Raw genomic sequence first — 20885 nt, 5'->3', positions numbered from 1 at the left:
TGAAGTTCAGGAAGTTCCAAGTATGACCCCAGATACTTACCAGCAGTGTGATCCTGGACAAATCACTTTGCCCTGTTTGCCTCAATTTTCTTAACTGTAAAATGAGTTGAAGTTTCAAATTACTCAGGTATCTTAGCCAAGAAAATCACATGTGCTCATGAAGAGTTGGATCCAAGAGGGTCATCTCAGTGGATTGGTGGTGGCAGAAGTCTGTAGGAAATTAGGTGGAAAAAGAAAGGTGGTCACAGTAGGAGACAAGAAAAAGGTTAGAAATTTTTCTACCCGAGGATCAGCTTACTTATGCATCCTTAAATGTAAAGTTGGAAACCATTGGGAAAGGAAAGTGATAAGGCAATCGGCTTTAGGGGAGGAGGAAGAATCTAAAATACACTTTCAACTTTAAAAGGAACTTCATCTTGCCTTAGATTTCATGTATTCAACATGTACTTTGAAACAAGCAAAAAAAAAAAAAAGACTATCCTTTCATTCAAACGACTCTTAAATCTATTAGGTAGAAGGTTTTATGTGAAGGTTTACAAAATAAATTAGTTCTGCAAACTTGGGCTTTGAGAGACAATGAAGAAGCTATCTCACCAATGAGTACCTCCCTGGGCCCTGTGATTAATTTAGACCTTACTCTGGACAGGTACACATTCAATAGCGCTTGGAGATAAGGACAAGAAAGTGTTGTCCAGTGGTGTGCTGAAATCCTACAGAAGGGTGGGGAAGTTACCGAGTTAGGAATTTTTTTTAAGTTGAATTCATCTTGCAGAATGGAGTTTCTGAAGGTGATAAAGCCTAGAAAAGGAGTTGTATGAGAAATGGGGTGAATTCCCTGAGAGCTATCTTTTTCAATACTGAAGCTCTCCAACATGCATCTACCAGAAGTATGAGTTTCTCATCTTACAAAATATATCTATTCTGGAGATAAGGATCAGAAAAGCAGTTAGAAAATGAGCATTTCTTGCATCCTATTTTTAAACAGTGGAGGTTCAGGAAAGATGTATCTTCAGTATTCAGATGAAGATCCTAGGTGTACAGAACCAAGATGAGAAAGCTATCCAAGGCAATCCCCTTTGGATAGAAAATAACATCTGCATCCATTAAAGGAACTATGGATATTGAATGTAAATCAACACATGCTATGTTTACTTTTTTTTTTCTCCCCTCCCCCCCATGGTTTTTCCCATTTGTTCTGATTTGTCCCTCTCAATGTGATACACAAACAAATGTGTATTAAAAACAAAGTTTGAAGAAAACAAAATGCCCTCTGTAAACCAGACAGGGGAGGATGAGAAAGCTTGAGGTGTTGAAACTGATTTTGCATGAGAAAGGAGGAAAGGAAACATCAGAGATAGGATCCTGGGGGCCAGGCAGTCTAACTCCATATTTGCCTATTATAAATTAAAAGAATCTATACTAGAGGCTGGATTTCCAAAGCTACGACTCTCTGATATACCTCAAGATTCACACCTGGAAGGAGCCTTGAGTTCACTCTGAAGGGAGGTCTGAGGAAGCCTAGCAAATTAACTGATGAACTCTTGTTCATCTTGTCTCTTCTTGACAACTGAACGTGTGATTTAGGAGTCTTGAGGGAGGAAAGAGGAGAAAGCATTTATTAACGTCTGCTACAATACGCCCGGAACTGCGCTCAACATTTTGCAATTGCTATCTCATTTAGTTAGCTCCTACTGTGTGCGAGGCACTGTGCTAAACACTGCATTTGGTCCTCACAGTTACCCTGGGAAGTTACCGCTGTTCTTAGCTCCATTTTGCAGCTGAGCAAACAGGCAAGAAGGTAAGTGACTCGCCCAGGATTACACTGCCTTGTATCTGAGCTTCCTGTCTCGGGAGGAGGGCGGTGACTCCCTCCCTTTGAATCATCTGGATGAACTCGCTCAGCCGAAACCAGCCGGGTGTACTTCTCGGGGTAGCCAGCAGGGGTCGCTAGGCTTTTTTTCCCCATTCTCCCGCCCCCAACAGCGGAGACTGCAGGGCGCATGCGTGAGAGCAGTTCGCGGCCCGGCCTGGAGAGTAGGGGAGTTCCGTTTAGCCCACCTGGATTGAGGTAAAACACCCTGGGATCTAGGCTGTAAGCCTGAAATGGGAGGCGGGAGGGTACTGCTACAGGCCCGGCTTCTGCCGGCTTCGCGGTGAGCGGGAGGGGGACTGGCACCGGCAGGGGCAGACGACTTGAGCGCCGCGCGGCCCCACGTGAAGCCCGCCGGAGGAGGAAGCAGCGTCCGCGTGTGCACACCCCCTTCCCCCGGCTGCCGCTTCTCCAAGCTGGATGAGCCGCGTGCGCGCGCGGTCTGGGTCCCACGCTGCACGTCTCGGGAAAGGCGCGTGCGTCCGGTTCGGAATGTGCCCGGGAAAGGCGCGTGCGCCCGTTTTGGAACGTGCCCGGGAAAGGAGCGCGCACGCTGCCCTCCCCGCGCTGAACATCCCGGGCGAGGCGCGTGCGCCCGGCTGTGAAGGTGGCCCGGAAAGTTCCCCGATAGTCCCCGACCATCAGTCGGGAGCCGTCAAGCTCTGTCCCCGCAGTTCTTCCCCGTGTCTGGCAAGTTCATAGGTGCGCTCCCACCGCGTGCTCTCTTGGGTCCTCCGTTTAAGCGCTTGCGCCGGGCGGGAAATTTCAAATTGCGACCTCTCGGTCTTGAGCCCCGGGAAGCTGGGGGGAGAAGAGGAAGAGAGTTGTTGAACGGTGAGAGGGCGCCGGGAGGGAGGGCCCCGCTGCGGCGCAGAGGCCCCCCCAACTATGCTTCTGCTCGCCTCTTTTCGCCGAGCTCGTCATTCTTCGGCTGGCTGGAGTCAGGCTCGGGACTTTTCTCCTTCTCCGTCTCTTCCGAAGGGAACGAGACAAAAATGGTGCTGGAGCCTCTCACTATGGGGACTCCGTGGTGCCCACTATTTTGAGAAGTCTCGTTTGGGACTAAGACGACACACTGCTAGAGACCGCAGATCTGGGCCCCTGGTCCTTTGGTCGCGGCCCATTCTTGTCACAGCCTCAGTTTTCTTCCCTGTAAAAGGAGCAGCTTTAGGTGACGTCAACTCTGAAGCTTCTTCTAGGTCTTCGGACTCTTCGAATCAGCCCTGCTAGTAAAGAAGGATGACCACTTTGGAGTCCTCTTAATTCAGTCTTCTCACCTAGGGCTTTAGCCAGAATTCTGAAGCCTTTCTCAACTGTGACCCTCCCCGGCAGAACTTTTCACCCAAAAGGTTTTTTCAGTCAGAGACGGGCTGTGGGGTGTTTCTTGAGGCCAAACAGCTGAAGACCATCAGAGATTACAGTAATTCCTTCCTCAATGAGAGCCAGTGTGTAGAGCGCTTGACAGTTGCTCATTTTTAAGCTTCAGAAACCATCTGGTCCAGGACTGTACTGGAACTTCCAAGGGCACTTATTGTGGGTTTTGTGCTGTCTGTCCCATGGGATTGTAAGAGAGCTTGCCTTTCTGATGGGAGAGGGCCTGAAGAAAGGGCCTTCAGACAGATGGAACAAACCAAAATATGTGTCTAACCATTGTTTGATTGAGCATGACCAGTTGTCCAGTTGGAAGCCAGACGGCCCTCCATATTCAGCCCTCTGGGGTTTATCCCTTGTTTGCATCAAGGAGAAATTTCAGAACTGGAAAGGACTTGAGAGGAGGAAGAAGAGTCTTTAGGGATCTTTGCAGCACTTGTTCAGTTATGTCCCACTTTCTGTAACCCCATTTGGATTTTCTTTACAAGGACCATTTCCTTCCCCAGCTCATTTTACAGATGAGAAAACTGAGCCAAGCAGGGTGAAGTGACTAACTGGGGTCACACAGGTAGTAAGTGTCTGAATTCAGATTTGAACTCTGAAAGATGAGTCTTAGTGACTTAATAAATGCTTGTCCTTCCTTGTTTCCTTCTTAAGATGTCAGTTTCCTTATCTGTAGAAAGTGATGGAGAACATTCAGTTTACAATTTATTTATTTATTTATTTTTGGCAAGGCAGTTGGACTAAAGTATCTTGCCAGGGTCACACAGCTAGTAAGTGTTAAGTGTCTGAGGCCATCAGGTCCTCCTAACTTCAGGGCCAGTGCTCTGCCCATCTAGCTGCTCCTATGGAGAATATTCAGAAAAGAAGTGAGGAAAAGTGCTGGTGTGAGGATTAGGTCTTTTCCAAAGTCTCATCTGATTTGTATGCTTCTGTGGATGGGTAAAGCACAAGAAACTGTGGAACATGTTCAGAGAAAAAAGGAGACGACAATGATATGCTGCTAAATGTGCCACAGCCTGTTAATCTTCCAACTGTGTTATGTGTAGAATATGAGACACTTCAGCCAGAGAGAGGTAGTGTGTGTGTGTGTGTGTGTGTCTAAATTTCTGTGTAATTAGGGTTTGAGGAAAGGCAGAGGTCACCTAAAATATTGCTTTGTAAAAGAACGGGTATTATTTGAGCTTCGGGTTTATTCCCTGAGGTTAGGAAAAGTTTGGTTGTTCTCTGTACTTTACACCCTGCCTGCAGCCCATTAAAAAAATACCTTAGAGCCTGGAATGTAAGATTGAGGAAGAGAATTGGGAATGCAGAATGATTCCCAGATCTGTGTGTCCAGCCCAGACTCTCTCTTGAGCCCCAGGCTAGTCTCTGAAACTTGCCCAAACTTGCATGTTACCATGAAGGGCACCGATCTCCCAGTTTGCCCAGAATGGAAATCTCAATCTCATTCTTGACTCCTCAAGTATTCTGTCCCTTGCCACATCTTGTCATTTTCAGGTCTGTCTTGTATGTCCTGATTTCTTCACTCACACTGCTGCTGAAACGGTCCAGGCCCTGTCACCTTTCTCCTACTGCAAGAACCTTGTAAGGAGACTCCCGGCCCCAATTCTCTGGCCACTCTGTCAAAATGATTTTCCTGTTACTTTCCCCACTCAGTCCAGAAATTTCAGTGGCCCCATTATTTCTAGAATCAAGTAGAAAATATTCTGTTTGTGCATGTCAATCTTTTTACAACCTCTACTCTTCTGATATTTTTACACAGGCCAGAATCACTGGCTTTCTTGGTGTTCCTCAAATACAGCACTTCATTTCCCAGGTCTTGCCTTTGCCCTGGCTGTCCATTGTGCCCGTAATGTTCTTCCCTCTACTCCTGATGTCCCTGGTTCCTTCTGCAGGAGGCTTTTCTCAGTCCCCTTCTTCCCCTTTAGACACTCTTATGACCTCTCTGAGTTTACCATATTTGGGTATATACGCTATATATGTCCCTGTGTTGTCTTTTCCTTTAGAATGTAAGCTCCTTGAGGGCAGGTGCCATCTTTTGGCATTTTTTTTTTTGTATTCTTGATACTTAATAATGCTTAGCTGTTGATGAACACATAGAACCTCAAGAACCAGATTGATCTGTGACAAAATTTTCATTAACTAGCAGCCAGGTGGAGCAGTGGGTAAGGTCCCAGGCTTAAAATAAGGAAGACCTGAGTTTAAATGTGCTTCAGATATATTTACCTGTTGTGCGATGCTGGACAAATAACTTAACCCTCTTTGCCTCAGTTTCCTCAACATGAAAAATGTGTTGTTTTGTTTGTCAGGACCAGATGAGATATTTATAAAGCACTTAGTACAATGTTTGGCACATAGTAAATGCCATGTAAAGTTAGCCATTATTAATTGTGTATAACATGAATTCAGAGACAGAATGGAGTTGGCCTTCTCTCTTTTTTAGACTTAGGAGGTAAAGAGAAAATAGTTCCTTGGTTAAGTGTCTTCTGAGAAGAAGATAGAGGAAGTTGAGAGGCAGTCTGGAAGAGAAAAGAAAAAACAAAAAAGGGGGGGGAGCATTTATTAAGCTCTTAAAATACTTTAACAAAGGCTTGGAACACTAATTCAAAAGTAAAACTGTCAAGGACCTTCCTTTCTAATGGGAGAAGCTATGCAACAAGAGTGTTCTTGGAAGATTAGTTGTTCCTCTGGACAGCTGATTAAATTGTTCTTTTCAAAAATAATGATGATGGTATTGATTTGATTCTGTCTAGAGCAGGAGGTGGAGAGCTTGAAAATAGCAGCTGCCGGGTGGGTGGCCAGGGTGAAGAATTGGTTGGGATAGCTATTGTGTAAGACTGGTTGGACAAAGTAGACAAGATGAGTTTATCCTCACTTCCCAGTCAAGAAAGCTGAAGCCCAGGGCTGTAGTTCCAAAGATGGGTGACTTGACCACCCCAGGGTCTAGCTGTTTGGGAAGGCTGCATGAGGTGGAAAATATGTGCTATTTGGAGTCTGGTTATACTATAATCCACTTCAAATACTCTTTAGCTCTGGGGCCATGGACAAATTCTTGCACCTCAGAAGCAAGGTTTTCTCATCTGTGAGATAAAAATGATGTTTGCTGATACTGTATGGGTTGTGAGAAAGTGTGTTGTAAACCATTGACACAGGAATGATGACCATGATAGAAAGAGGAAGCATTACATAGTAGACAGAAAGCTCTGGTCAAACTTTAATACTAAAAAATATGAAAAGTAGATTCTGGTTTTCAACATGGCTATTTCTTCTTATTAGCTCCTCCCTTCTTTCTTAGAAGTTAAAAAAATGTTGGCCATGTCTGACAGCATGTGCCACATGCCAAACCTGTAGTTCACCATCTCTGCTAGAATCAGTCCTTTGGAGTCAAGATTGTTTGCTGCCCTGGTAGTAGTTCTTTTGGGGTGTTTTCTCAGTTGTGGTAGCCAACATTCTCTTGGTTTTGTTTACTTTGTCCTGCATCAATCACCTAAATCTTCACAGATTCCACTGGATTCTTCAGAGTCCTTGTTTTTTAGGATTCTGTGATACGTGTGTGCTAATACTTATTTATTCCTAATTTTGCTGCTTCCCAAAAAGTGCTTCCCATCCTCTTTACCTTATAACAAGGCCCAGATGTATTAATTAGGAGTAGTGGTGATTAATAAAGCTTTGATTTTTTTTTTTTCAGTTCTCCAAGATGCCAGCCAAACGCTTGAACAAGAGAAGTCCTCCAGCAGAAAATGCCACCATAGAAAGCAAAAAAGTAAAAGGTAATTAATTCATTTGAATGAGCCATTATTAAGAGCTTGCTGAATGCCAGGTGCTGTACAGGGATCCAAAATGATACTGTCCTCAAGAAGCTTACCACTTTATTAGGGTGGGGAAGCCACGTCTGCACACATCAGGATAAGAGATCAATGAGATAGTTCAAAGTAGACTTCTCGTATCATTCCATCTTATTGCCCCCCAAGAGCAATAGCTGCCTTTTGGAATGTTTGATGCTCCTACATATATGTTCTCTTAGCTCCCCCTGACCAGATACATCAGAATGGATGCGTCTGAATGTCAGAGCTGGGAAGATCTTTAAAACAGAAAGTATCAGAGCTAGGAAGACTTCCAGAACTCAGAATATCTGCTAGGAGGGTCTTGAACATGAGAAGTCAGAGCTGGGATGCCTTAGAATCCAGCATGTCAGAGCTGGAAGGGCCCTTAGAACACAGGATGTCAGAGCCGAGAGGGCCCTTAGAACACAGGATGTCAGAGCCGGGAGGGCCCTTAGAACCCAGGATATCAGAGCTGGTAAGGCCCTAGAACCCAGGAGGTCACAGTTGGGAGGGCCCTTAGAACCCAGGAGGTCAGAGCTGGGAGGGCCCTTAGAACCCAGGATGGGGCTTTAAAAACCATCCTAGTCTAATTTGCTCATTGTACTGATGAAAAAATTGAAGATCTCAGAGCGAGGGTCACACAGATAATTAATGGAAGAGCCAGAGCTGGTCTCTTTGTTCCCTATTTCAGACTCTTTTCACTTTGCCCCACTGAGGATGCATAAAGAGGGCCATCTCTATTTCCTATGCACACCATACAAACCTCTCTTTCCCCAGATGTGTAGGGGAGGTGGTGCATGAGGGGAGGGGAATGAGATATCCCCGGGGCCAGCACGGGGTTGGCTCTGTAAGCAGGATACTTTGTTCTTAGGGGAAGGTAGCAGGGAGGTACAAGGAATGCTGCCCCTGGGGTGAAAGGCCTCTCAACAGCTGGTAAACTTGACTCTGTTTCTTCCTAATGCCGGGGCAGATGCCAATCCACCAGTCACAAGTAAGAGCTGTAACTTCCTGATGTTCATCCTTTCCTTGCCCGCTCCTTGCCTGACCCCAGTTCTTCCAAACTACAGCTCAGCTGATCCTGACCCTTGGGCTTAGGGGGAGAGAGGTAGCAGCCACTGCTGTACCGTTGTCCTTCCTCCCCCCAGGTTCCCACTGCCATCCTGTCCCATTCCCAGGCCTGCCTGGTTCTAGACATCAATAACTGAGGGATGGGGATGGGGAGTGACAGTAAAACTTGGACTTGAGACCTTTCTGGAACTATTGACAGAGTTCTGGGCTCACCCACACCAGTACAAACATGATTATTCCCATTTTACAAGTGACTGAGAGTGAATGAGACAGTGACTTGCTGAAAGTCACCCTTGACAAAGGCAGGACTGTTTGTGGGAAGTCTCCTCATACCCACATCCAGTGCTCATGATATTCCCTTCCTGACTCCCACCCCTTCTGCTTCCCCTGATCGCCTGAGGTGGGCATGTCCCTTCAGCTGTTTTCATCTGCTCCCAGACTAGGGAATGAATTGAAGAAGAAAGAGGGGGTTGGTTTTGTTTTTTTGAATGAATTTTCTCTGAAATAGTTTTGGGGTCATGAGAGAAAAAGCCAGGACCAGCCAGCCCATAGAAGCTTTCAGCCACATTTCACTTAGGTGTATGTGGCTGTCCCCAGTTTCAGCTCTGAGCTCCCTGTGTTGAGCACAGGGTTAGGGCTATCCTATTGATTTCCCACCTCCACGCCTCTGCTCTTCTCACTGCCTTGAAGTCCCAACAACACTCACCACGTTGGATTCTGGGACTCAGCCTTCCATTCCCCTGAACTGTAATTGACTACCAGTTCTCTGCTTTGTGGCTGTGGCCCCCTCTCATGCCCCGAGTCTTTGGATTGTCAGGGAACTTTGGTCCCTTTAACCTAAAACGGGACCACTTAGGAAAATAAAACCACCCAAAATAATGAAAACTATTAAGTGGGATTCTAGTGCTGCCTCCCACATCTAGAACTGGCTGCCTACAGGTTTGTCTCTTCCAAGCAGAAATAGAAGCAGCTTTGGGCTCATCAGGCTGCCTGCTATTGAGAACTGCTTTTCTGCAAAAACTCCCAGTCAGGAGCTTGGCATCTTTGTCTGGTGCAGAGAAAAGCAGGTCCGTTCCTCTCCCGTCCTCTGAACATTTCCTCCCTTTTTTCTTTTCTTCCTTTCTTCTGGGCTGCAGTTGGCCACAGGTCTCACCGAACAGAAGCAGGCTTGGTGCTGACCCTAGGCCAGGGGGACGTGGGCCAGCTCGGCCTCGGGGAGCATGTGATAGAGAGGAAGCGGCCAGCCCTGGTCCCCATGCCTGAAAGCATCGTGCAGGCCGAGGCTGGAGGAATGCACACTGTGTGTCTAGGCAAGAGCGGTCAAGTGAGTATGCAGGGGATTGAGGGAAACTTCCCATACATTGGTGGAGATGAGCCTCCACCTTTCCCCACCATTGAGCATTGATGGGTCTCTAGCAGTGATGCATCCACAGCCACTAGTGAGGGCCCTTTGTGGCCCAGGTGATGGCTAGTAGTGGGCGAGTTTACAGACTGCTGCTGTGATTGAGCCAGTTACCCAGGTGGTGACTGCCTCGGACCTTCTCGGCCACCACACAGAATGCAGAGTAGCAGATGCTGAGGCCATGGCACAAACCTCGCTTGGGGCTGACAAGTGGACTTGTGTTCCGGGGACAGGTCTACACCTTTGGCTGCAATGATGAAGGTGCCTTGGGAAGAGACACGAGCGTAGAAGGCTCGGAAACGGTCCCGGGGGTAGTGAATCTGTCGGAGAAGGTGGTCCAGGTTTCAGCGGGAGACAGCCACACCGCGGCGCTCACTGAGGATGGCCGAGTTTTCCTCTGGGGCTCCTTCCGGGTAAGGCCATCATCCCGAGGTCTGGGGGAGGGAAGGCACCAGGCACAATGCTTATGTGAGAGTCTGAATCCCAGAGGAAGACAGTGATGGGTGCCCACCTTGAGACAGAGCCGGTGCCAGCTTTCCTGACATACAGGCTGCTGTTCTCTTGTTTGTACTTGTCTCTCAGGACAGGGGACCACCGAGGCAGGACAGTAATGGGGACTTAGATTGTAATTGAAATGCTATCTTTGGTCTTAATGATGTACAGTCTGGCGGGCAGGTGGATGACCAGCTGGAAACTTCATGAGTGGCAAAGGACCATCCAAACGGGCAATGCTGGAAGGGACAGTTCAGGAAAACTTCCTGTAATCCTTTTCATTTGGTATATTAAGACAGTTTTTTTGAGGCTTTTTTTATTACAATGCTGTTACTTCCAAATGATATCCCCTTCTCATAGTGCCCTCTCTCATAACAAAGAAACGACTAGATCACTGCTTTGATCCCAATTAAGGTGTCATTCTGCAAATCAAAGCTGCCATAGGAGATATCTCTAAGTGTCACGGGGACTTAGAAAATCCAAAGTTAATATCATCTAGATTGTACTTTTATTTATTTTGTTAAACATTTCTTAGTTATGTATTCATCTGCCTCTTACTGCTCTGTTTCTTGTTTGACACTTCTTCCCCTTGGAATCACAAGGTTCCCTTAATCTTGCTGAATTCTTCTTAGTCATTTCCAATGCCACAGTAACAGGCTATTATCCTCATGTACTTAGATGTTACTGTGGGAGCAACCTTTCTCCAGCCTCTCACCTCCCATTTCTGCTTGGCTTTTTGCTACTACAAATATTGGTGCTGTCAATATTTGTACTAGGAGGTGGGCCTCTGAATTTGACTCCTTGGGATATATTGAGGGGTGTGAGGTAGAGTGTACAGTGTGCTGGCCTGGAAGTTGTGGGATTAACTTTTGCTTCAGACCTCCTGAGGATGACATAAGGATCAGATGAGATGGTGTCTGTAAACCTGGAAGTGTTAGGCAAAGCGAGCTACTATTCTCCACATAGCCATAGGACTGTGCTGCAGCTGCACCTAAGATTGGTTATAGTTTCTAGTGTAGATCTTTCCAGTGTTGTTCCAAACTGTTCTCTAGAACAATAGGTCTGAGAAAGCTTCCTGTAGTTGGTGACCAGAGCTGGGATTTAATCAGGGAGGGAAGAGGCATGGGGCAAGTAGAAGGGAGGAGGGTGGTTCGTACTCCAGTTATGTGGGCTGGGCCAGGACGCTAGCAAGAATGATGTTAAATCTAGGGAGAGAGCCTGGTGAAGGAGGAAGAAGCAGTCATAGACACATTTTCTTCCTACCCCTACTCACAGGACAATAATGGAGTCATTGGCCTCTTGGAGCCCATGAAGAAAAGCATGGTTCCTGTACAGGTCCAACTTGATGTTCCTGTGATCAAAGTGGCATCAGGTAAATGCAAAATCCTGAATGAACCCTGCCTTTCTCATTCCCCCCACCAAGCAAGATTGAGATTTGTAGAAGTATAGAATGGCCTGGGACCAAGAATTTGTAGGGTCTTAGAATGTTTGTAGGGCCTTGGAGCCCAGGATGTCAAAGCTGGGAGGGACATGAAGGAGCTCACATTTAGCCCAGCGTGCTCCTTTTGCAGGTGAAAGTGCAGATGGAAGAGGGCTTGGCAGGGGTCAGTGAAAGCACATGTTGAGCTAAAATGAATATCTCAGGTCAGGAGAAGGAGCCTCCCCAGATGAAGCTCTGGCCACATTTTAGGCTACCTGGTATCCCCAAGTTGTCCTTCTCTCTCCTTCAGGCAATGACCACCTGGTGATGCTGACAATAGATGGCAATCTGTACACGTCTGGCTGTGGGGAACAGGGCCAGCTGGGCCGGGTGCCCGAGTTCTTTGCTAATCGTGGGGGCCGAAAAGGACTTGGTAAGTGACTTGGGCAGAGTTGGCCCTAAGGACACAACTGAGACCTTTTTTTATGGACATCTTAGGTTCTGGAAAACATCTCCTAGCTCTGTGTTCCCTTACCTCCTTCGATACCTTTCTATCCTCTTTGGGCTGAGCCACAGGGTTGAATAAGTAGAAGAAATCCTAATGGCTCAAAGAAAATCCTTTGGCTCAAAACATTGGGCCTTTGGGAGGCTTGTGTCTGTGTTGGGATATAATTAAGTATCTGGGCTGAAATGACCAAACTATGGTTCACAGAGTTGAAAATGAGGGAGGTGAGAGAAGGTTCTGGTCCCTATGTTCTCTTACCACCCAAGAGTGAGTAGAGTGTCCTGCAGGGCCACCCCAGAGATGACCAAGAAAGAGGTTGATTGTCCTCTTACCCAGCACTTCCCTTTCCCCTGTACTCTTCCTGTTCCCCATGCTTTGTTTCCTCCCTGCCCCTATCCAGATCGATTGCTGATCCCTCAGTGTGTGCTCCTGAAGTCCAGGGGCCATCGGGGCTCCGTCCTCTTCCAGGACGCCTTCTGTGGTGCCTATTTCACCTTCGCTGTCAGCCGCGAGGGCCATGTTTATGGCTTTGGCCTCTCCAACTACCACCAGCTTGGTGAGTCTGTGGGCCCTTCCTGGGAATGGGTCTGTGGCCCAGGTGCCTGAGACATCCCCCGATCTGCCCATAGCTTGTCTGAGACTTCTTTCTCAGTCCGGCTTTTCCTCCTCCTTCCTTTCTCTCAGTCCTACTTAACCCTGTTGGCTCTCAAGGACCCTCTGCAGGAGGTGAGAAGGTAGAGTCATAGCCTCGTCCTGATAAGGTTATGTGACTTGCCCAGTGTCATATAGCTAGTGCCATTGTAGTGGGATGTAGCTCTCCTTCTCAGCCCAGAGTTCTTTATATTTTATACCAGGGGTCCTCAAACTACGCCTGTGGGCCAGATGCAGCAGCTGAGGACGTTTATCTCCCTCACCCAGGGCTATGAAGTTTCTTTATTTAAAGGCCCACAAAACAAAGTTTTTGTTTTTACTATAGTCCGGCCCTCCAGCAGTCTGAGGGACAGTGAAGTGGCCCCCTATTTAAAAAGTTTGAGGACCCCTGCTTTATACTGTCTGACATTGTAGTGGATTGACTTTGGGAGACAGGCTCCCACTGGGAATGCAGCTAGTCCATCTGCCTCAGCCTGTTGGGCTCCTTATGCAAGCACCCAGCATAGTCTATCTCTGAGCTCTCTGGGACTAGATACCAGAGGAATGAAGCTGGGGCTAAGCCAGCCAGGGAAGGAAGCCAGGGTGGGGATTTCCATTGGCCAGGGATATGAGAAGCTGATTCTTCAGCTTTTCAGCCTATTTTATGTTAGGAACCTCCTCTTAATTTGGCAGACTGGAGAAATCAGCCAACCCTATCTCAGAATAATGTATTATTTTAATATGTGAAATAAATTGGTAGATAAGGAAAATAAATATTGAAATGCATTTACCTAATTTAAAAAAATATATATGCAACAGTACATTAAGTAAAAAAAGCATTTCAAATATGGGCAATATTTTAAAGATAAATCAATGTGAAGATTTTTGTTTTTGATTTCTGTTGGCAAAAATTGTAGTGTTGATTATATTCCCCTTGGTTTGTCACCTCTGTTCATTATAGAAGGAAATTTTAAAATTTCAGTTAAAGGTTAGTGAAAATAAAGTAATATTTTTTTGACCCATATTCACAGACCCCAGCTTAAGAACTGCTGTAAAACTAATAAACTCCATGATGTTGCAAGAAGATTGCAATTACATTGGAAAGTCTAGGGTCTTCCTCATTGAAAAACCATCTCATTGTAAAAATTCCTTGAAACTGTTTTAGATCTCCCTCCCTGTCTTCATCAGCCCCTCTTTATTCAATCTTCACCTTTTGGTTCCCTAAGACATAGTCCTAGGTCTTAATAAGGCCCTATGTTTTAGGCTTGGTAGCATGAATTTTAGCTGCCCAGGAATGCTCTCTTTTCCAGCATGGTTTTCAGAGGGCTCACTGACTCTGGTAGTCTTGCTTCACCCAGTGCTGTATTTTTGTGGGCTCCATTAATAATATCAGTCGGGATGTCTTTAAAGTTTCTGTCCCTTCTGGAAGCAGGGTTGAAGTCTCAGGCTGCTATAAAATGTCGAAGCTCTAAGGGAAAGAAAGCCTGGCAGGAGTCAGGTCGTAGAGATCCAATAGGGGCAGGAAATGGCCTCCATCCTTCTCTCCTGGTGTCCCTACACAGAGCATTTCTTAATCTAAGGTCCATAAACTTGGGTTTCTTTTATTTTGGTAACTGCATCACAATATGGTTGGTTTCCTTTGCATTTTATCCTTGTGCATGTTATTCTGAAAAGGGGGTGGTGGGCTTCATGAGACACTGTCACTGGAATCTGTGATGCATCAAAAGTAAAAAAACGCCTGCTACAGCAGTCAGGTGCTGGGCTGCTGCCCCTCTTAGCTGGGAGCTCTTGTCAGCACGTGGGGCCCTACCTAGCAATCTGCATACAGGCCCATCAGGAAGGAGGGGCCGTGACCTTAGGGAAGGTGGGCAGGGGCCACAGGACTCCTGCCTGCCATCTGACTTGGTGTTTCCCCTTAGGTACTCCAAGCACAGAGCCTTGCTTTGCTCCCCAGAGCCTGACATCGTTCAAGAACTCCACCAAGTCCTGGGTGGGCTTCTCTGGAGGGCAGCATCACACAGTCTGCTTAGACTCAGAAGGTGAGCTGCTCTGGTCTGCTCCCCACACCTCAGGCTGTTAATTTTGGAATTTGAAAGGCCAACCAGCCAGCTCCCCAATATTTATTAACCACTTCCTATATGGCAGCCACTGTCCTGGCTGCTGGATATACAAGTATAGGGTTGGGCATTCTCTGTCTGACCTGGCTCCCCACCCCTACCCCAACAGCTTCTCCAGAGTCCCTCAAGTGACAAGCCTGAGGTTTAGGAGGTGTAATTCCTTGGGCTCTCTCTCTCTGGGGTACTATTCATTTCCTTATGGGACAGCTGAATCCACCAAAGGTGCTGAATCATTGTTTCTTTCATGTGACCCAGCCTTTCCCTCTTCCTGCCGCTTCTCAGGGTCACAGGATGGCAGGCCCTGATCCTGGGAAGGGGCACACTAAGGTTGGGGGGAGCAAGGTCAGGGGTCTCACTCTCCATCATTCCTCCTAACTCCAGGTAAAGTGTACAGCCTGGGCCGGGCTGAGTACGGACGACTGGGCCTCGGGGTAGGCGCCGAGGAAAAGAGTTGTCCCACCCTCATTCCCAAACTGCCCCCTGTCTCGTCGGTGGCCTGCGGGGCCTCTGTGGGCTATGCCGTCACCAAGGATGGTGAGTCAGTGCCTTGGCCGGCCCTCCTGGATGCCTTGTGAGCCTGGCGGGCTGGGAGGTGGTCTCTGATCCAGTTTCTGCCCTTCAGGGACTTCCAGACAGAAGGGAAACTATGCGTTAGGCCACGTGATTGTCCAGGCGGGGATCGGGGTGAAAGTGTCCCAGGAGTAGGGGGCTGGGGGAAGACTTAGGGGTAGAAAGTCAGTAGACCCACAAAGTCATTCAGACTAGTAAAGCCTTAAAGTGGTGGGAGCTCGTGTCTTGGGGAAGTCTTGCGCTAAGGGTGTTTGTGCTGGGGTGAGCCCTGGTCTTGGAGCTCTGGAGCTATTGGTGAGGGGGGAGGGGTGGGGTGCATGGGCATTTGGGATCGGGCACAGGGCACTCACTTTTCCTCCCTACAGGTCGAGCCTTTGCTTGGGGCATGGGCACCAACTTCCAGCTGGGCACGGGAGAGGATGAAGACGTCTGGAGCCCAGTAGTGATGTCAGGCAAGCAGCTGGAGAACCGGGTCGTTTTGTCAGTGTCCAGCGGAGGGCAGCACACGGTCTTACTGGTCAGAAACAAAGAGCAGAGTTGATAAAACCCTTAATGAAACTGTCTGCTCTCCCTGCCCCCTCCTCCATGGGACAGACACGACTCCTTCAGCTGTCGCCGGAAAGCCTCCCTCTACAAACCTTGACCTGCCCCTCTAGCAGCAAAAAGTGAATCTTGGCTCCTTTAGGGAATCATCTGGGAACATCAGGATGAAGGGATTGCATTAAAATACGCAAGGAATGAATGAATGGACACTTCCCACCTCAGAGCTGCTGCCCTCTTGTCTGTCTGATCCTCCTCCCCTTTGAGACCCCTCCTCCCCGGCTGACTTTGGGTTAGTGATCCGTGGAAGAATGTGATGGGAGCCCCTACAGGTTCTGTCTCCCATAACTCCTCCCCACACCACCGAGAAGCTGAGGCTTTCTCCCTTGGGATGTCCAGTTCCCATGATTTAAAGTCATCAGAACATTCACTGAACAACTGGCTTTGTCTTCTCCCTCAGTCTCTGTATCCACATCTGTTGTCATTCCCCTTCCTCATCCATCTGGGGCTCTCAGTTAAGGACAAGACTTGCCCACTTGCCAGAAGGGGAACCGGGACAAAGTTTACTCCCAAAACCTTAACCAGGTATCTCAGCCCAGATCCCCTAAAAAGGTGCCTGGGTGGGCAAAGGAGACACTTGATGGGTGGCTGCAGAAAGCTTGGGGTACAGACCTAGCCACTTCCCTTGGCTCACAACTTGCTCCAGGATGATGAGTGTCCAGGCCACAGAGATAGGGCAAGGCAGACCCAGGAAAAGGAATTTATTCCCACAATGCAGCCCGGCTTAAACAGACTTCATTCATCATTCCCCTCAGACCAGTCTGATGCCATGCCGCCCAGTGATTCTTGCAGGCAGATTCCAAACACCACGAATGGCAATTGTGTTTTCTTGGGAAAGAGAACTATCTTTTTATGAATTAATTTTTATCAGTATGAAAATGAAAGGGGCACAGAGATGAGGGGTAGTCAGGGGACTGGTTCTTGGAGGAGGGGAACATCAATTTGTACAGTAGCTCAGAAAAGTTTTGCCTTTTTTTTTTTTTAAAGTGTTTAAAAGTATTTTGGTCAGGGAGAGTAAGATCTTTTAACAGTAAATAAATTTTGAGGGTTTTTTTAAATTTTATTTTAAGGAATGGGTCTGTTCTTATCTTTGCTCCATAAAGGGGTAAAGTTTGCAGTGAGGGCAGGGAAAGTGAGGGGTTTCTGTCCTTCTGAATCTTAGCATCTAAGATGACTATTTCTCCAAGTCTCTTGGCCTCAGATGAGCTTTACAGACAGTCCTGGGTTGGCAGTCATTAAAATGAATATTACTTGAAGTCAATCCATCTAGGGGCACACTAGACTGGTGCCAAGGGCCCCGTAGCTGTGCTTGCCCATCCCCATTCATTGCTTAGGTGGGGCCTGGCTACTATTGTGGAAACATTAACATAGATCAGAAGTTCTGGTACTACCACTTGGCTTTCTGTTTTTAGGCATAATTTTACTTTCTGGGCCTCAATTTTTGTGAAATCTTATTATAGAACTGGATGGTGTCTTTTCTAAACCCCTCATTTCATAGGGGTGAGAACTGAGGCTTTAGAAAATGTGTTGATCCATTCAAGATGACACAGCTAGTCATTGGTAGAGCTGGGATTCTAATACAGAGTCCATTGAATTAAAATTCTGAACTATTTTTTCTCTCTTCCTATGCTTTCCTTGCTTTCAACATGAGAATAGTCACAGTTGTCCCATTCATCTGCTGGAAACATTAAAAGAGGATGGTTTAGAGACCATAGAATACTGTGTTGCCATAGAGAGATTTATTGCAATTTTCACTTTAAAATACTAAGCAGGAGTAAGGTAGATGTCACAAGTCATGGATGAACAACATTTATAGCTGGAAAGGATTTTGGCTCTAGTCCCACCTCTCATACTCCATAGGAACAAGCTGTTTTGGCAGACTGAGTCCAAAGCCCAGGAGGACTTCCCAGCTGAGGAATGCTTGATCATTGTGTGTGTCCAGAAGAGATGAGGGCCTTCCTACTAAATCCAACCCCAGGAGAAATGCTAAACTCACCAAGAGAACCAAAGTCCATTTTTAGTGCATCTCAAGTCTTATAGTCGGTCTCCAGTCTAAGCAACTTAAACCCTTCATTAAGTTAGGGGGATATCCACAATTGCTGATCTAATGGTCCTGTTCAGTTCTCTTTGGGAAGTAGCCTGACAGATTGGAAGAAAATTATAAATTCTAGTTCTGTCCCTGCTGGGTTGAGTGAGATCAGTAACCTAGGGAACCCGCTATGTGAAGACTCCAGGGAAAGTTCTCCAGCATGTTTGGGAGGCCAAACACTTAAACTTCTGTTCCCATTTTGGTCTGACCTGATAGGCCATGGAGTATCTGGCTTTACATTTCTGGTCTTTGCTGGGCATGACTAGGATTTCTGTGGGGGCTGGTAAAGTGGCTGCGAAGGCCGGACTTGGGCTGAGCTCCAATCCTGCTGGTGGGGCAGGATAAGTGGAGATCCTCGGGAGCTGGGGGATTGTCTTTGAGTAACTTCTTGATTTGGGGTAAGTTATTGAAAGGGTTAACCTAGCAGCTTTCTAAGAATTGATATCTACATTACAGATTCTTGTTTATTCATCTGTAAAACACAGGCAATATCTTCCTGGCTCCTCTTGAAGGGCTGGGAGATCGCCATGGCTGTGAAAGTGTTCTTTGCTTAAGATAATTTTCCATTATAAAGTGGCTAACAAAATACAACCAGTCAAACATCGAGGAAAGAAATCCCCAACAAAACCATGGAATCCAAATTATTTTTTCAAAAAATACATAAATATTACAAAATGATAACAAACCTTATGTTTGGTGTCTCCTTTTTTAAAAAAAGTTTGTCACTTTTTCACATGTTCTTATTCCTGCATGTTCTTATTCCATTGGAGGCAGCTTAGTGAGAAAAGTTGGGTTTTATTTGTAGCCACGGATCACTGGTGGCAAGCCTCAGATTTCTCATCTCCAAAATAGGGATAATGTCTACTACCTGAGATATGGAGACAACATATACAAGTATACAAGTACTTATAAAGTACTTGTGCACTAGTCAGTAAGCATTTATTAAGTATTTAAATCTCAGGTGCTGTGATAAGTACTGAGGATACGAAGAAAGGGGGAAAAGAGGGTCTTCCCTACTCTCAAGAAGCCCACATTCTGGTGGGTGGAATCACTTCAAATTGCACATAGAGGATAGATATATATATATGTATGTATGTATGTATGTATATGAATAATAGATGGAAAGAAATCTCAGAGGAGACTGGGAAGTCTGAGCAGGCTGGGAATAGTTTGAGCTGAATCTCAAAGCCAGAGCATCCAGAAGCAGAGGGAAATAGGGAGGACATTCAAGGTTTGTGGAATAATTAACACAAAATTTATGGAATATGAAGAACAAGTCAATCATTTTAGCTAGATCATGATGTGTAAAGGGCAATAAATGATATAGACTAAATATCAAGTAGGAGAGTTCATCTTTGAACTTATAGTAATAGGAAGCCATCGAAATTTATTTAGCGCTAAGGGAAAGGGATGGGTGTAGGTTTTAAGGGTCAAATGTATTTTAGGAAAATTATTTTGGCATTTGTGTGAAGGAAAGATTGGAGTGGAAAGAAATTACGCCAAGGGATTAGTTAGAAGGCTCTGTCAGTGGTCCAGGAGAGGTGATGAGAAAGTTTCCCCCCCTCCCCCAAGATATTGTATATGTGGAATAATAAAGAGTAGAAGATCGCACTTAGTTTGTGTACTTAGGTGCCTAAGAGCATGATGGTGCCCTCTGGTCATAAGAACCTTAACAATATAATTACTAATAGCTAACATAACAATATCAAAGAAGAAGAGAGGATTTGCAGGGAAAGGGAATGAATTGTTTTGAATATAACAAGTTTCGGATATCTATAAGGGGTCCAATTTGATATTTCAAAAAGTATTTGATGAAGTGGGACAAACTCAGAAGAGATGAGAGATGGATACATACCTCTGGGAATCATTGTATAGAGACAATAATTGAACACATAGGTGCTTATGAGATTAGGTTAAAAGAACAAAACAAAGAACAGTCTTGGGGGAGAAACTTGCATTTTCCCAAAGTTAATAGACATTGACATTATTGAAGATCCAACAAAAGAGAATGAAAAGAATAAGTCAAGTAGAACCAAGAGAGCAGAATCAAAAAAACAGAAGAGTATACGGGAGAGCAAGGTCAAATGCTGCAAAGATCAAAAAGCGTGTAATCCAAAGATGAGACTTGACAAGCAGTGATCAATGACAGAACAAGAGAAGAAAGCATTCAAGTATAGAAGATATGGTAGAGTTGAACTGATTTGTGAAGAGGTCAGGATATTTAACAATTTAATATTTTATTTTTTCTGTTACATGTAGATAACGCTTAACAATAAAGCAATTTTTTTAAAGCACCAATAAAAGAAAGAATCACAGAAAAGCAGGATTTTATTAGGAACTTAAGAAAATGTCAGGTCATTAGTTTTTTTTGTTTGTTTGTTTTTTGTTTTTTTCAGTCTTCTCTGACTGGCAGAGAGAGTAGATGAGGAATGGTTTGTCATTTTCTTCTGCAGCTCAATTTTCAGATGAGGAAACTGAGGCAAACAGGGTGAAGTGACTTGCCCAGAGTCACAGTAAGTATCCGAGGCTGGATTTGAACTCAGGAATATGAGTATTTCTGATGCGGATTTAGCACTGTGCACTATGCCGCTCCCTGGCGGACCGAAGAAAAAGCCAGCTGTAGATAATAGGCAATTAATACACTTGCAATTTCATGAACACCCTCCTATCATCTTTTTCTATTATATTAAATATTTGGAAAGGCCCATGTTATTTGACGTTTGTTATAGATCCAAAATTTAAAAAAAAAATGTATCGATCATGCCAGGAGCTATCCAATGTAATCCTCGCCAGGTCTTGCAGCCATCCTCGATCTGCCCACCCAGGATCAAGGGGCCTATACGGGCCACTCCCTTCAGTGAATCTTCTCCAAGTCCCGCCCCCAAAATGCGCGCAACCCGTTACACATTCTAACCCTCCCGCCC

The 20885-nt window shown here is 45.9% G+C and overlaps 1 protein-coding gene across 2 annotated transcripts; it reads left to right on the top strand.

Moving 5' to 3' along the window:
• Positions 1–1984: 1984 nt before the first annotated feature.
• Positions 1985–18646, top strand: RCC1 (regulator of chromosome condensation 1). 2 transcript variants are annotated; one of them, XM_051988040.1, is made up of 10 exons: positions 1985–2068; positions 6933–7014; positions 9273–9460; positions 9772–9951; positions 11306–11402; positions 11761–11883; positions 12356–12511; positions 14505–14624; positions 15084–15236; positions 15638–18646. In XM_051988040.1, exons 2-10 carry the CDS (start codon positions 6942–6944, stop codon positions 15811–15813), a joined length of 1266 nt encoding a protein of 421 aa, XP_051844000.1. In that variant the 5' UTR covers positions 1985–2068; positions 6933–6941; the 3' UTR covers positions 15814–18646. The 2 variants fall into 2 exon arrangements, with proteins under 2 accessions (XP_051844000.1, XP_051843998.1); XM_051988038.1 differs by lacking the exon at positions 1985–2068 and adding an exon at positions 2390–2572.
• The last annotated feature ends 2239 nt before the right edge of the window (positions 18647–20885 follow it).

The sequence above is a fragment of the Antechinus flavipes genome, chromosome 3 (genome assembly GCF_016432865.1).
Source record: "Antechinus flavipes isolate AdamAnt ecotype Samford, QLD, Australia chromosome 3, AdamAnt_v2, whole genome shotgun sequence".
In the NCBI taxonomy this organism is placed as follows: domain Eukaryota; kingdom Metazoa; phylum Chordata; class Mammalia; order Dasyuromorphia; family Dasyuridae; genus Antechinus; species Antechinus flavipes.
The sequence above is the reverse complement of the archived record's forward strand: the minus strand, read 5'-3'. Positions and strand labels throughout refer to the sequence as shown.